Here is a 14273-nt window from a genome sequence, read left to right as displayed (position 1 = left end):
TAGAAAGTCGACTTCAGGAACAGCCATAATGCTGGGTAAGACATTAATAGGCTGGAAGTCAATAAGACAACAGCATATAAGTTTGTCTACTATGGAGGCAGAATTCTCCTGTTTATCATTGTTATGTACAGAGTTAATAATGTATAAACAAATGTTAATTGATATAGGTATAACTGTAGATTATCCTATAATTATACATGAAGATAATCAGGAAGCAATTCAAATGGCCACAAATATTGGAGTAAAAACAAGGAGCAAGCATACAGATCTAAGATACCTAAATGTGAGACAATCTGTAAGAAGTAAGATGATTCAGCTAGAGTACTGTATGTCGGAGGACAATTTAGCTGATAATTTTACTAAAGCCCAAGGTGCCAGTAAGCACCAGGAGAGTTGTGAAAAATATGGGATAAGATTGTAAAGGTATTATATATTTATTTCACCCAAAAGGGGAGTATGTTAGGTATAACATTGATACCAAATATGGTTTGGGTGAATAAATATATAAAACTTAGATATCATGGTTTAAGTGCTTATCACTTTAAGCACAATGCAGCAGGCAATTAGCCGATTAAGGGTGCGGTTAGAAGTTACAATATAAGGAAGCATTAGAAGCTGGAAAGCTTACTGTGAGTTTACTGTCTGTTACTGTAACTGTGTGCTGCTTCGACTAACTGAGATTACTGACTGTGAGTTTACTGTCTGTAACTGGCTGTAACTGTTACTGTGTCTTGCTGCGACTAACTGAGATTACTGACTGTGAGTGCCTGTGACTGAACTGTTATTGTTTGCTACTGTTTGCTGAATATCCAGCGTTTGTTTCTCTGGAGAGTGAAACCGGAGGAGGAGAAGATATCTTTATCGGCTGATAAAGATATTGCAAGGACTCTTAACTTGGACTATACTAGTGAGTCTTACTGGATGGAAATACTGTGAATGACTTAATGGACTGAATGACAATGCTTAAACTCTAACTGGATTAAAAACTATTTAAACTACAAACAGTGTTTGTATTCAGTGTGTGTATACTCTGGGGCCCTTCCGCTCTCCTTTGGCTGCCTGGCTTGACTACTGCTGCAATACTCTGCTAGGGGTTAAATCCTCAAACCCTAACAAGATGTCTGAAAACTAAACCCTATGAGTGACAGTTAAAAAAAATCTGATATAGCAATAGTAATTAGACTTATATACCACTGCAGCCCTCTCTAAGCAGTTTACAGAGTCAGCCTATTGCCCCCAACCATCTGGGTCCTCATTTTACCAACTTTGGAGGGATGGAAGGCTGAGTTGACCTTGAGCTGGTCAGGATTGAACTCCTGGCAATGGGCAGAGTAAGCCTGCAATTCTGCATTCTAACCACTGCGCCACCATGGCAGTGGTGGGATTCAAATTTTTTTACTACCAGTTCTGTGGGCGTGGCTTGGTGGGCGTGGCAGGGGAAGGGTATTGCAAAATCTCCAGTCAGAGTGGCATTTGGTGGTTCTCTGAACTACTTAAAATTTCCACTACTGGTTCTCCAGAACTGGTCAGAACCTGCTGAATATCACCTCTGCACCACAGCTCTTATATATTTGGACTACAGAAGAGATGACTGAAGAGAAACACACGATAATGTTCAAATACTTGAAGGACTGTGACACTGTGACACAGAAGGAGGCCATTCCTTAATGCCTAAGAGGGCAAGGACCAGAACCATTGGATTAAAACTGCAAGGAAAACTATATATAAGGAGGAACTTCCTGATTGACCATTAGCCAATGGAATAGCATGTTCAAGAGAAGGGGTGATCTCTCCTTCAAACGAAGGTTGAATAGCCATCTGCTCACATGGCTTAAGAGAGGGATGGGCTCCAACTCTCTCGTTCTATGAAAACACATTTCTCTTAGTATTCTGGTTTTGAAAGATAACTTCCTTGATCTGAAGAAGTAATATGGTTTACATATTAAATAGGGTTAGGACTCATCAGTGAGTATACAGAATAAATATGTCTGCTCTCTAAGATCCTCTCATGACTAAATGACCTCAGGATCCTCCATGGGCCAACATTTTAGGATATTTACACACAATAAGCTTTAGTGTTCTGGCATGGCTGCCTTGTGCAATGTAATCATGGCACCAGCTGGAATGTAGAAACAAATGGTTTCTCTTCTGCCTCAGCATCATTTACATGTAACAGAAATTATACTGGAGAGGCTAAAGTGAACTCTTAAGCACTTCCCTCAAAAAAATATATATGCCAGAACAGGGTTGTCAGTTGGCCAGGAAAGAGTCTAATACACCAGCAGCTTTAACTGAATCAGGATTTAGTGATTAATCCCAATTGCCTCTATTTGTGCAACAGCGAGCCAATAATATTTTAGCATTGGGTAGGAATGCTGACATCTCTAAGCTTTTGTGGGATTTTAATAGCATATTATGAGGACCAGTTTGGTACAGTCTAGAAACCTGGAGGCTGTGAGTTCTAGTCCTGCCTTAGACACATCCAAAGCATACCAGGTAGAAATAATTCTAAAATGGTGTTCTTTGGATGTTTGGGATTATACAGGTAGTCCTTGACAGATCATTTAGTGCAGGGCTCTTCAAACTTGACAGCTTTAAGAGTTGTGGACTTCAACTCCCAGAATTCCTCTTCCATTCATGTTAGCTCAGGAATTCTGGGAGTTGAAGTCCACAAGTCTTAAACCTGCCAAGTTTGAAAACCCTTGATTTAGTGACTATTCAAAGTTACAACAGCACTGAAAAAAGTGACTGTTTTTCACAGTTACAACGTGGTAGCATCCCCATGGTCGTGTGATTCAGATGCTTTGTAAATGGTTCATATTTATGGCTGTTGCATTGTCTCGTGGTCACGTGATTCCCTTTTGTAACCTTCTGATCAGTCAATGGGAAAGTCCGATTTGCTTAACAGCCATGATATTAACTTAAAACAACTGCAATGATTCACTTAACAACGGCAGAGCAAAATGGGGCAAAAGTCACTTTACCAATGTTTCACTTAGCAACAGACATGTTGGGCAGTGGTGGGATTCAATTTTTTTTTACTGCCGGTTCTGTGGGCGTGGCTTGATGGGCGTGGCAGTGGAAGGATATTGTAAAATCCCCATTCCCTCCCCACCCCACTAACCTGCTTTCCAGCTCCGTTCTCCTCTGCAGGGCAACCAAAGAAGACCCATCCGATCAGCTGGGACTTGGGAGGCAGAGAATAGGTGGGGGCGGGGCCAGTCAGAGGTGGTATTTGCCAGTTCTCCAAACTACCCAAAATGCCCACTACCGGTTCTCCAGAACTGGCCAGAACCTGCTGAATCCCACCTCTGATGTTGGGTTCAGTTGCCATCCTAAGTGGAGGACTGACTGTCATTCCCACGTTCCCTGATGATTGGCTGGACCTAATGGATGTCACGGGAGTTGATATCATAACTGCTCCAGATCTCCAACCTTTTTCAGAACCTGCGCCAGGACTTGGGGTGAAGATTACGTGGCTGGAGCCGACCGGAATGGACTCAGTTGGGGTTCCTTGGAAGGGGGCTTCTTCTGCCCTGTCCCTCTTTTTTTCCTCCCTGCCTCCTTCGGCCAGCGACGTCCCCCGCCGGGTCCGTCTCGCGTGGCTCTTCCGTCAAGCACCTGGCCAAGGTCTGCCTTGCCCTCGGCACCTGAGCGAGAGACACGGGACAGAGAGAGGCAGAGCAAGCGCGCTCCGAAGGGGAATCCCCGCCTCGTGTTTCTCGATCGAGAAGCCCCTCGGGTCCTCCTCCCCAGGGAAGAGGAATGGGAGGGCTGCCACTGGCCGCGACCCAGTTTACCCGGAGCCCCTAAACCAGGCAGCCACAGCGGCGACCATGGCACTCCGACCCGGCGCGGTGCTGCTGCTACTCATCACGCTGGGTAAGCCCGAATCTCGTCCCGATCGCGGGCGCCGGTCCAGCGGGAACGGCATCCTCTGGTTGGGTACGTGGTGGGGGCGAAAGGATCAAGGGAACTTAAAAAGAAATTCGGATTTGTTAAGACAGTTTACGAGGCAAGAATGGATGCTAATTCCTCTTTCTCTGCATCGTTAGAAGGTTTACGGGAAACGTCCCTCTGTTAACTTCCTGAAATTGATAAGATGCTAGAAGAGCTCAGGATAGGGTTAGTGATGGACAACTTATAACTACATACTTATTTAAATCCACGGCTTCATTTCCAAGGAAAACTTTCCAAGGAACACTTTCAGAATTTAGTTAAATTGGTGAGACTTTCCGAAAGCAGAGACAGCGACTATTCAGAATGAAGCAAGTTTACTTTTCAGGTCATTTCCTGATTCGTTCTATTCTTCGTGGCTGGTTTTTCTTTTTAAGTACCAAACTCATCTCTTTTTCCATTTTACGTTTTAAATAGCCTTGTAAAAGAGGGCAGTTTACAAGAGATCATACTGGCTCAGCTCATGATTTAGTCCCTCCTTTGGAAACCATGTATTCCAGGACAAAATCCCTAACCCTGATCTTGTCGAGCAAACTGTGTCTTACTATGCCATGCTATAGTTTGTTAAAGTATGGCTTATTGAATAAATCCCACAACTGGCTTGGTTTGTGTAACACAAACCATGCACTGTGACTTTCAAATGATATGATAATGACATTATGGCTTAACGCAATGTCTGGAGCAGAATCCTACTTAGTACTTAATTTTGGTTCCGCCTCTTGCATATGATGGCCATTTATTGTGTGTGTGTGTATGTGCGTGCATGCGTGCATTGCACACATATATTTTATGCTTCTTATTTAAGGGAAATTGCTCTTGGTCTTTAGATGAAGTGCCTGGAAAAAGAGGTGTGCGGTTAGATGCTACATTAACCCCCCTTTCCATTTGCAGGGCACTTGCTCAAGCTACTGACGGCAGAAACTCAGTGTGAAAATATTTATCAGGATTTCTCTGGCTGCATCTTAAAATTAGGAGAGAACATGGCTAGATATGAAGAAGAAGCGGAAGAAGACAAAGTGAACCAGAGTCTGCTGCAAGGATTGCAGGTTGTTTGTGGGTGAGCAGCAAACTTCTTAACTGTACTGTAGGAACATCCTATCATGATGCATACCTTGAATATAGTTGTCAATTGAGAATAAAAGAATAACAGAGTTGGAAGGGACCTTGGAGATCTTCTAGTCCAACCCCCTGCTAAAACAGGAAGCCCTATAGCATTTCTGACAAATGACAGTCCAATCTCTTCTTAAAAACTTCCAGTGTTGGAGCGTTCACAACTTCTGGAGGCATGTTGTTCCACTGATTAATTGTTCTAACTGTCAGGAAATTTTCTCCTTAGTTCTAGGTTGGTTCTCTCCTTGATTAGCTTCCATCCATTGCTTCTCGTCCTGCCTGCCTTCTAAAGCAGGATGACTGGTATCCCCTTCCCTTTTCTCCTCTGTGAATGTTTCCACTGAATACTCTCCAAATACTAGTGGAAAAAGTGAAGGTTTCCACTCTCATAGTAAGTGCTGTAATTGATCTCATGTCTCTTATCAGTTGGCCAGCATAGAAAATGGTTCTGCGTAGCCAAAGGAACCACAATAATGGAAGGGAACTTTCTTTTGAACCTGGCTTGGATTTACTACGTTTTATCATAGGAAGTGCTAACATAAGCACTTCCTCAAAGACAACCATCAATTGAAAGAAAAAGGCTAATTGAAGTTAGGACCAATACAAGAGAACAAATCCTTCATTGTTGAGAAGTGCTTGCTGTCCATTATTGACACATTACAAAACTACCATAGATTCTAAACACAATTAGAAATGTCATTTTGTAGACAGCAAAGGCACAGCCAGTTCAGTTGCCTCTTATGAAACATGCATTTGCTTTCAAGTAAAGAATGGGGTACCATATTAGAATTTTAGGATACCTGCTTCTGGGAAACCAATTTGAACCTGAGCAGTTTTGGTTGGCTACCAATTCAGTATGGTGGCTTTCAGCCTATCAGTGTCCTTCAATCCTGGGTATTATATGATTAGATTTTTCTGGGATCCAATTCTTTGATTTAAGGCAACTATAAGGGGATGATGATACGGAGTTATGGTTATAGTGCTGGGATGGAGTTCATCCTTTAGCTTCCATAATTTCTCCACTCACTTTAATCCAGGACTCTCCAAACTTGGCAACTTTAAGACTTGTAGACTTCAACTCCCAGAATTGCCCAGCCAGCATGACTAGCTGAGGAATTCTGGGAGGTGAAGTCCTCAAATCTTAAAGTTGCCAAGTTTGGAGACCCGTGCTTTAATCCAACAACCTTCAAAGCCTCAATTAATATAGCTCTATCATTTATTTGGTGGTGCTTGTTGTATTTCCTGGGTCTGCAATGGCCTTTGACTTTAAACTATGCACTTTCTAACTACCAATATTAATCGTAATGGTAGTATTTTTGCTATCACCTCTGTTCTTTGCCAGGCTTGGTTTGCCACCTTGGGCAGCTTCACGGCCAGTGGACTGAGGGAAATAAAGACACAGCTGTTTGTTTATCTAATCAAGTGCAAGAAGAAGACAGTAAAATAGCAAAAGCGTCAAGATGTTGGGAATTTAGCTTGCAGCAAATCTGAGCAGAGAATGATTATAAGCAGACATGAGAATGGGAAGAAATAAAGGAATTGTAGAGATAAATGCAAATCATTGAAGGTTCCAAGGGTGAAACACAGACAGAGCAAACCTATAGATAAACTAGGAAATGTACAAAACAATTAAGGAAAAAGCCAGAAGTTCTGGAGAAGCACCTTCCTGTCAAAACTGTGCAAGAAGAACTATTGAGATGCGGAATGTAGAAACCACAATAAATTAGTTTAGAACACGGCTCCCCAAACTTGGCAACTTTAAGATGTGGACTTCAACTCCCAGAATTCTGGGAGTTGAAGTCCACAAGTCTTAAGGTTGCCAAGTTTGGAGACCTCTGGTTTAGAAGCTGATAAAAAGACCAGATAGAAGAGGGCAAAGACATTTTTCATGTAATAAAATGGACTAATAAAGGAAAAATAAGCACCTGGTAGAGGACAGAAGAAGGGAATCCGATGTAAAGAACATTACTGGATGTGGAATCATAGTACTAGATAGTGATGATGATGATGATGATTGATGATGATGATGATGATGATGATGATTACTGTATACTCCTTGACTTATGATCACAATTGAACCCACCATTTCTGTTGCTGCTCAGTGAGACATTTGTTAAGGGAATGTTGCCCCATTTTATGACTTTTCTTGCCTCGGTTCTTAAGAGAAGCACTGCAGTTATTAAGTTAGTAACAAAGTTATTAAGTGAATCTGAGTTCCCCTACTGAGCCTCAGTGGCGCAGTGGTTAGAGTGCAGTACTGCAAGCTACTTCTGCTGGCTACCAGCTGCCTGCAATTTGGCAGATCGAATCCCACCAGGCTCGAGGTTGACTCAGTAGCCTTCCGTCCTTCCGAGGTGGATAAAATGAGGACCCAAATTGTTGGGGGAAATAGGCTGACTCTGTAAACCGCTTAGAGAGGGCTGTAAATACTGTAAAGTGGTGTATATGTCTGTGCTATTGCCATTGATTTGGCTTGTCAGAAGGTCGCCAAAGCTAATCACAGGACCCCAGAACACTGCAACTATCAAAAATATGAGTCAGTTGCCAAGCATTTGAATTTTGATCACGTGACCATAGGGATGCTGCAAATATAAGTGTGAAAAATGATCATAAGTCACCTTTTTAAAGAGCCGTTATAACTTCAAGCAGTCACTAAACAAACTACTGTAAGTCGAGGACTATCTGTATAACACTTTCAAAAGAGCCAGCCTGTTGTAGTGGTTAAGATGTTGGATTAAGGCTGGGGAGATTCATGTCCTTTCTTAAACATGGATGTCAGCTGAGTGATGGTGGGTCAGTCACTCCCTCTCAGCCCTACTCTCAGCCCTACTCACTCCCTCTCAGCCCTACTCATTGTTAGGCTCTGTAACAAGCTGGCAGGAAAACAGAACCTCTTGTGGCATCATGAGCTGCTAGCTTTGCTGTGTGCACTACAGTAAGTTAGCATAATGCAAAAGAAGCAGAGTCTGTGACCAAGAGGAACAGAAGTTAAGATTGCACAGTGCTTTCGAATATTAAAAGCACTTTAAATGTATTATTTTGTTGCTCCCAACAATCCTGCCACATCATTCAGTCCCCAGTCCTTTTTTTTTTCAATAGGGAGGGTGGGAAAGATTTATACAAGGTCAGCATGAATTCACAGAAGATTTGAACTGGATGTTTTACAATGCATCAGTCACTTTGTAGCCTCTGCACAAAATTAGCTGTGTTTATCATGAAAGACAATGGCAGTGAAGATGCTTATGAGCCCACCATTGCAGCTAAAGTGGGGTATTGAAAGCTAGATACACCTCCTTCAGATTGAGTATTGAGAGTAGAGAAGGACAGGAGGAAGAGTCAATATCTTATTAATGGTTCCTGGGCCAAAAATAATAACTTGAGAAAAATGTCTCAGGCAAGTCTCTCCTTAGTTCACACAAAGACAAAATGAGGGAGGGGAAAAGTACATTCAGACTTGGAAGATTCTATAACAGTACTAAATCTGTTAAAATAAAAACAGTCCAGACCTATGTGGCATTGGTTTCTTAGTTTACATTACCTCTGGGGGCTAACAGATCCCCAAAAGATGCCAAAGCTATTGTTTTTTCCTCATCTATCACACAACAGAACAAGATTTTCTAAAACTCACTTCAATTTTTTTTTAAAAGAAAAGAAAAATCAGTTACCAGAAGAATCTTCAAACTTAAACGTGTGCTGGTATTAGGCCTGTTTGCATACTCAAAATGTGAAGAAATGCAAAACAGAAAGTAATGGAAAATAAACCAATAGTCTGATAATGAAGCTTAAGTAAAAAACCATTGAAAAATGAAAGTGGTTCTTGATTCAGTGCTGAAGGAGCACTTTTACGCACATGAACAATGAAAATATGACAATGTGCAACCTTGAGAAAAAGTGAAGATGAAAAATGTAATAATTTTTTCCCCACAGGCAGAAAAAATGAACAGAGTTATTACAGAATACGGCTTGATGTAAAACGTATAGTTAGGCTGATGCAAGGGACAGGAATCATAGTTCCCAGTTTGAAAGATTTGCAGTACTGCCAGTTACTTGCCAAGCATGATTTAAGATGTTGGTTTTGGCTGTGAAAGTCCAGATAACTTAGGGTACAATTCTCCAAACCTGGCATGCAGGAAAAGTCCTTTTGAAAATGCCCCTATTAGATTGTTTTTCTGGTCCCTGACAGGGAAGTTCTGCTCGTTTGGCTCCCACTTGATAGGATGCTGTTGTTCAGGAATTATATTTGTCATCAGTCTCTCAGCATTTAAGAAAAAATGTTAATCCTTTTGCCAGGTTCCTAATTGTTCAGTGATTTTAATATAGATGATATGGGATAATTTTAATTTGTTTTAAACCTTTTTATACTCTGTGTTTGTTTTTCATACATTTTGTTGTCCACCCTGAGTATTTGCCAGTATTAGAGGATGGGGTTTAAGGCAATCATTACATAATACATGGATACTTTACTGAAAAGTTTGTCTTTTTATAGCCATGTTATATTAGTCACAGATTTGACAGCACATTTGCTGTGTGGATGGGGAGGCTATTTGGCATTTTCCTGTTCCCATGTCATATTTTTCTAACTTTCCCCCCTTTTTTTGTGAGGAAGCACTCTGTTGTGCAAACCTCATAAATCTTCCTAGTACCTATGCATCAGGAACAATTTGGGTTCCTGAGGGGTTCTAGCACAAAATAAACAAAGTCCCTATTGTTGCGATACAAGACTTGAATCAGACAAAGGCAACCATCTTAGTCTTCCTTCTACAGTACTGTTGTGCACCTTTTCTGAGGAAGCTTCTACTTTTCTGCTGTCTACAAGAAGAAAAGGCTCATTGGTGACAGATATGATTAGAATGAATGCTTTGGAAAATGATCTATAATAGCATTAGGGTTGTTTTGGTTTGGTTTATTTGCCTTTGGGGGGGGGATTGAATTGTGCAACATCCCCCAAAATCTAGAACTGACAGAGAACTGACAAATTATGTGACATAATTTCATTCCCAAACAAATAAAGTCTCTAAAAACCAGGCATTGTGAAATTTCAATTATCCAATTGAAAGTGGAAAAGTGAAAAGAGAGAATTCTGATTTGGTGTCCTCTCTCCTTACTAGTTACTCCTCCTTTCTTTTTGTTTTTGTTTTTAATATGGAACCAGGTACCTGCTTTCACACTGGATTGTGTCCCCTTACTCTAACACACACACACACTGTTATATTCCCGATCGGAAGGCAAATGTACAGTACAGAACACACACACACACACATTGCTGCAGGATTAGGAGGAAATAACCAGAGAAAATCAAAACAGAGTTTACCTTGTTTTGCACCAATCTCTTATTATTGTCTCAGAAGATTTCTTCTACTGCATTTCTTCTATTTAATGAGTTCTTGACAGTTGGCAGCCAACTAGAGGCTCTTTCGTGTGATTTCAGGGATTTTTTTTTTTTAAGGAGAAAGCAGTTGCCCTGGGCACCACCACACGGTGGAAGCTCCCTCCGAAGGATAATTTAATATTTGAAATCATCCAATGCTTTAATATTTTTTCATGCAAGTTGGCAAAAGCTATTTTGTCAATTTATAATGGTTTCTTATTATGCTATGGATTTCAATGTACAAAATAAAAGTAAATGGAGAAAACATTACATTGATGTAGAATGTACTAAGAATATATAGTGGTGGGTTGTTTAGATAAACATTTCTCTTAAAATAGCCATATTAGTGGTTTAAAGTGGGATTTTTTGTTCTCAGTTTTTTGTTCTCAGTTTTAACACAATACTTCTGGACAAAAACCGTTTCACTAAGGCTGCTTTAGCACACTATAAAAGCATGATACATGAAAGCACACTATATGAACACACAATATAAGATTGTAAATATATCATCAGTTTGGTGTAGCAGTTAAAGGATTAGACTAGAAACCAAACTCTTAGTTCTAATCTTGGTAAACAAACAAGGGAAGGGGAAAAAAGGATTTTGAAGGTCTGCATCCACGTAAATCAGAAGTTTTAAAATTTGGCAACTTTAAGATGGATGGACTGGGAGTTGAAGTCTACCCATCTGAAGTTTGAAAAATACATAGATGAAGAGTTACCTCTGAAACCCTTCATTGCTGCCCTATAATCTTGCCTGACTCAAACAGTAAAAAATAAGTGGAAATATGTCTTGGAATTTCCAGGCAGGCCGCAGGAAGGTTACAAAAAGTGTTTCTGAAGCTTTAAAATAGGCTTCAGATGAATAGATATGGAAAAATGCTCAGTCTAAAAAAATTATACTCTCAGAAAATAGCAATTGCATCAATGTGTGGGATTCTCCTTATTTAGCTGCCTGTTTGGAGTTCCCTATAATGCGCCCCCCCCCCCACCCCAAATCATTAGAAAATTTCCCATTCTTGACTAGATAAACATGTATGGTCTTGTATGGCAGGCACTAATATTTCACTTTTCAGCTGCATAGTGTTAAATACTCCATTAGGATTATTGTGGAGATCCTGCTGCATACTTGGAACAGTATCCTTCTGTGACCTGGAAAAGATTCTGTACAGAGGAGCTATATATTAATTATAGTAATTGTGTGAGGATAGGTTTCTTTGTTTTTCAAAGTTGACTTTCTATAATGGATAGAATTAAACCAGGCAATTTATTTAAAAAAGAACTAAAGAAGATCATAAATGCATGGACCAATTAACCAGATATTATGATGCTGGGACAGGTTATGTTCTTCATAGATGGCCCATGTCTATCTGTGACTTTTGTGGCAAAGAACTGTGGAGTCTTTAGTGCTCTCTGCACTTGATGGGATCTCAGAGAGCACCAAGGACCCCACAGTTCAACCCCAAGCCATAAATATTCTCTTCTATTGGTGGTAAGTAACTTATTGTTTCCTTTTTCTTTTGCAGATATTGGAATGAATTTCATAATTGTGCGATGGCTACTCTTTGGGTATGCCAGAAGGAGATGGTGACTGTCTGGGAGAAATTGAAAAAGGAATCTAGAAAAATCAAATTTGAAGGCAATCTTTTTGAACTCTGCATCTCCAGTAACTACCAGAATTTACCCTCATCCCAGGTCCCAACCCTTTTTCTATTAGGCATCACACTGATGCTCATTTGGCTCAATTTATGAAACCAAAGCAACAGCTCTGTGATTTTGTACAAATGAATATATGCTTTCTCTCCCCTTAATATTTGGAAAATATTGTTTGGGGCATTTTTTTCTTTTTTAGTTATTTTTTTGATTGTGGTAGCAGAATTTTCTAGTATTTATTTTTTCCAGTGAGATCAGTTGTAAATATGGCAAGTGTTCCAATTGAATTTTGACAATCAAAAGTTGTGCATGCTTTAAGGATCTCAAAATTAAATTACTAAAATACAGCTTGAATAGGAAACTGTGGCAGGAGTGGAATGCTGTTGCTAGATTTTGTATCTTGATCTGCTAATTAGGTAAGCCTTTCATTCCAACTGTTGTACTAATTTCTCCATTTAAAGAACGTTGTAGCAACTTTCTTTTTGTATATAGATGTAACTTCTGTAATTAATAGATTTGCGGTTTTAGGAAATAAAATGTTGGGGAACTCAAGAGGGTAGTATGAGCTTTTAAAATAACTGGATTCTCTCAGCAGAACATGCTGGTTTCATTACCTGAAATGAGCTCTCCAAAATGTCGAAAGATTACAGACTGATGATTGACTTGTTATAGAGGTGTTTGAAGGAATGATTAGTTTAGATTAGTTTATGTTGTATTTGACTTGAGAATTAAAGAAGATTGACCGAAACTCTGAGATAACTTAAGGAGTAACATCTGAAGTTCTGAACCCATCTACATGTTTGCAAGGAATAATGCTGTGATACCCTTTTTCCTCCATTCCCGACAACTAGTTTTTCCTCCTCCCTGATTTTCCCATGGATGTCGCAAAATACAGTCATGTATAGTAAATATTTCTGAAATGGAAAGAAATAATTCAGTGAGAAGTAAACATTCTTGCAATTTTTTTAAAGGAAAACTTTTGTATTGCAGGTTGATCACTTGAATGAAGTATGACCATGGCTGTAAAATAGCAGTGGAGACATGGAATTGCCTTGTTCATTGCTTCTCTGGCTATATTTTTGATAGCTGCCTATTCTGGTTGAGGCTCATGGGAATTGCAGTTCAACTTTGGAAGTTCCCTACATTCCTTACCCCTCCTCTAAAGTCCATATGAATTCTTGTATAACTATGCCAGGGGTGTCAAAAGTCAAGGCCTTGGGGCCGGATGCAGTCCGTGGAGTGCTTAGATCTGGCCCTGGAAACAGCGAAGGACTGGCCCGCAGTGCTTCTGCCAGTGCAAACAGAGCTCAGGAGGGTCATGTGCAACCCTCCTGAGCTCCGCTTGTGCTGGCAGGAGGTTGCAAGAGGCCATTGCAGCTGGAGATGGAGCTCAGGAGCCTGTTTTCACTAGCAGAGCGCTTGGGCTACCACAGGCACCTCCAACACGAGTTATGCCGAGTTGGCCATGCCCCCTGGTCACGCCCACTCTGCCCCCCCCAAAGTCAAACACAACCCTAATGCGGCCCGCAACGAAATCGAGTTTGACGCTTCTGCTCTATGCTATACATATGCCATGTGTTGCAGCTATTTTCAACGTATTCTCATAATTTCTCTTACTTTCCAATTCCGCCTCTCTAATTTGTACTGAATATACAAAGCAACCTTAAATTGCCACCATTAATGTTAAGTTGCCTTTGTTTAGTATTGGTATTTAGACTGATTTCTTCCCAGATTTGATGGCATGGTTGGTTAGAACCTTTACCGATCCTTCTTCTGTTGCTTGCTATATTTCCGTAGCTTTTTCATCAATTCTCGTAGCCTTCTGGCTTGATAATTACTGGAGTGTTGATCAAACTTGTTTTTTTAGTATTTGACATTCATGTAAATAGGTGAAATCTTCTAAGGTATCTTGGATATTAACATCACGCTGTACAGAATGTCAGTATATTACTTCTGTTTTTGTTTGATCTTCTTTGAATCATTACAGGTAATCTTCGATTTATGACCAATTGTTTAATGACTGTTCAAAGTTAGAGTGGCTTCGTAGTTATGAACACATGATCCACTTAATGGCCACAGTAAAAACCATTAAAAATTGTGTCCTGTCATGTGGATGCCTCAATTTATAACTACAATGACTTACAACCACACTCCAGTCCCAATTATAGTTGTGTGTTGAGGACAACTT

At 40.3% G+C, this 14273-nt stretch overlaps 1 protein-coding gene across 1 annotated transcript; it reads left to right on the top strand.

Annotated features, from left to right (window-relative positions):
• Positions 1-3418: 3418 nt before the first annotated feature.
• Positions 3419-12951, top strand: LOC113410459 (uncharacterized). Its single transcript, XM_026665037.2, has 3 exons — positions 3419-3882; positions 4849-5014; positions 11959-12951. Exons 1-3 carry the CDS (start codon positions 3495-3497, stop codon positions 12182-12184), a joined length of 780 nt encoding a protein of 259 aa, XP_026520822.2. The 5' UTR covers positions 3419-3494; the 3' UTR covers positions 12185-12951.
• Positions 12952-14273: the final 1322 nt, after the last annotated feature.

The sequence above is a fragment of the Notechis scutatus genome, chromosome 3 (genome assembly GCF_049901735.1).
Source record: "Notechis scutatus isolate UNSWTSFEM ecotype Mainland chromosome 3, rNotScu1.2, whole genome shotgun sequence".
Taxonomy (NCBI): Eukaryota; Metazoa; Chordata; class Lepidosauria; order Squamata; family Elapidae; genus Notechis; species Notechis scutatus.
Note: the sequence above shows the minus strand (reverse complement) of the source record. Positions and strands in the feature narration are given on the sequence as shown.

Bases quoted from the DNA above. Each gene is read 5' to 3' on its own strand.
- LOC113410459 (XM_026665037.2), top strand. From the start codon at position 3,495: ATGGACTCAGTTGGGGTTCCTTGGAAGGGGGCTTCTTCTGCCCTGTCC. The intron at 3,883-4,848 runs GTAAGCCCGAAT...TTCCATTTGCAG, and splicing joins GCTGCTACTCATCACGCTGG to GGCACTTGCTCAAGCTACTG. The intron at 5,015-11,958 runs GTGAGCAGCAAA...TTTCTTTTGCAG, and splicing joins GGATTGCAGGTTGTTTGTGG to ATATTGGAATGAATTTCATA.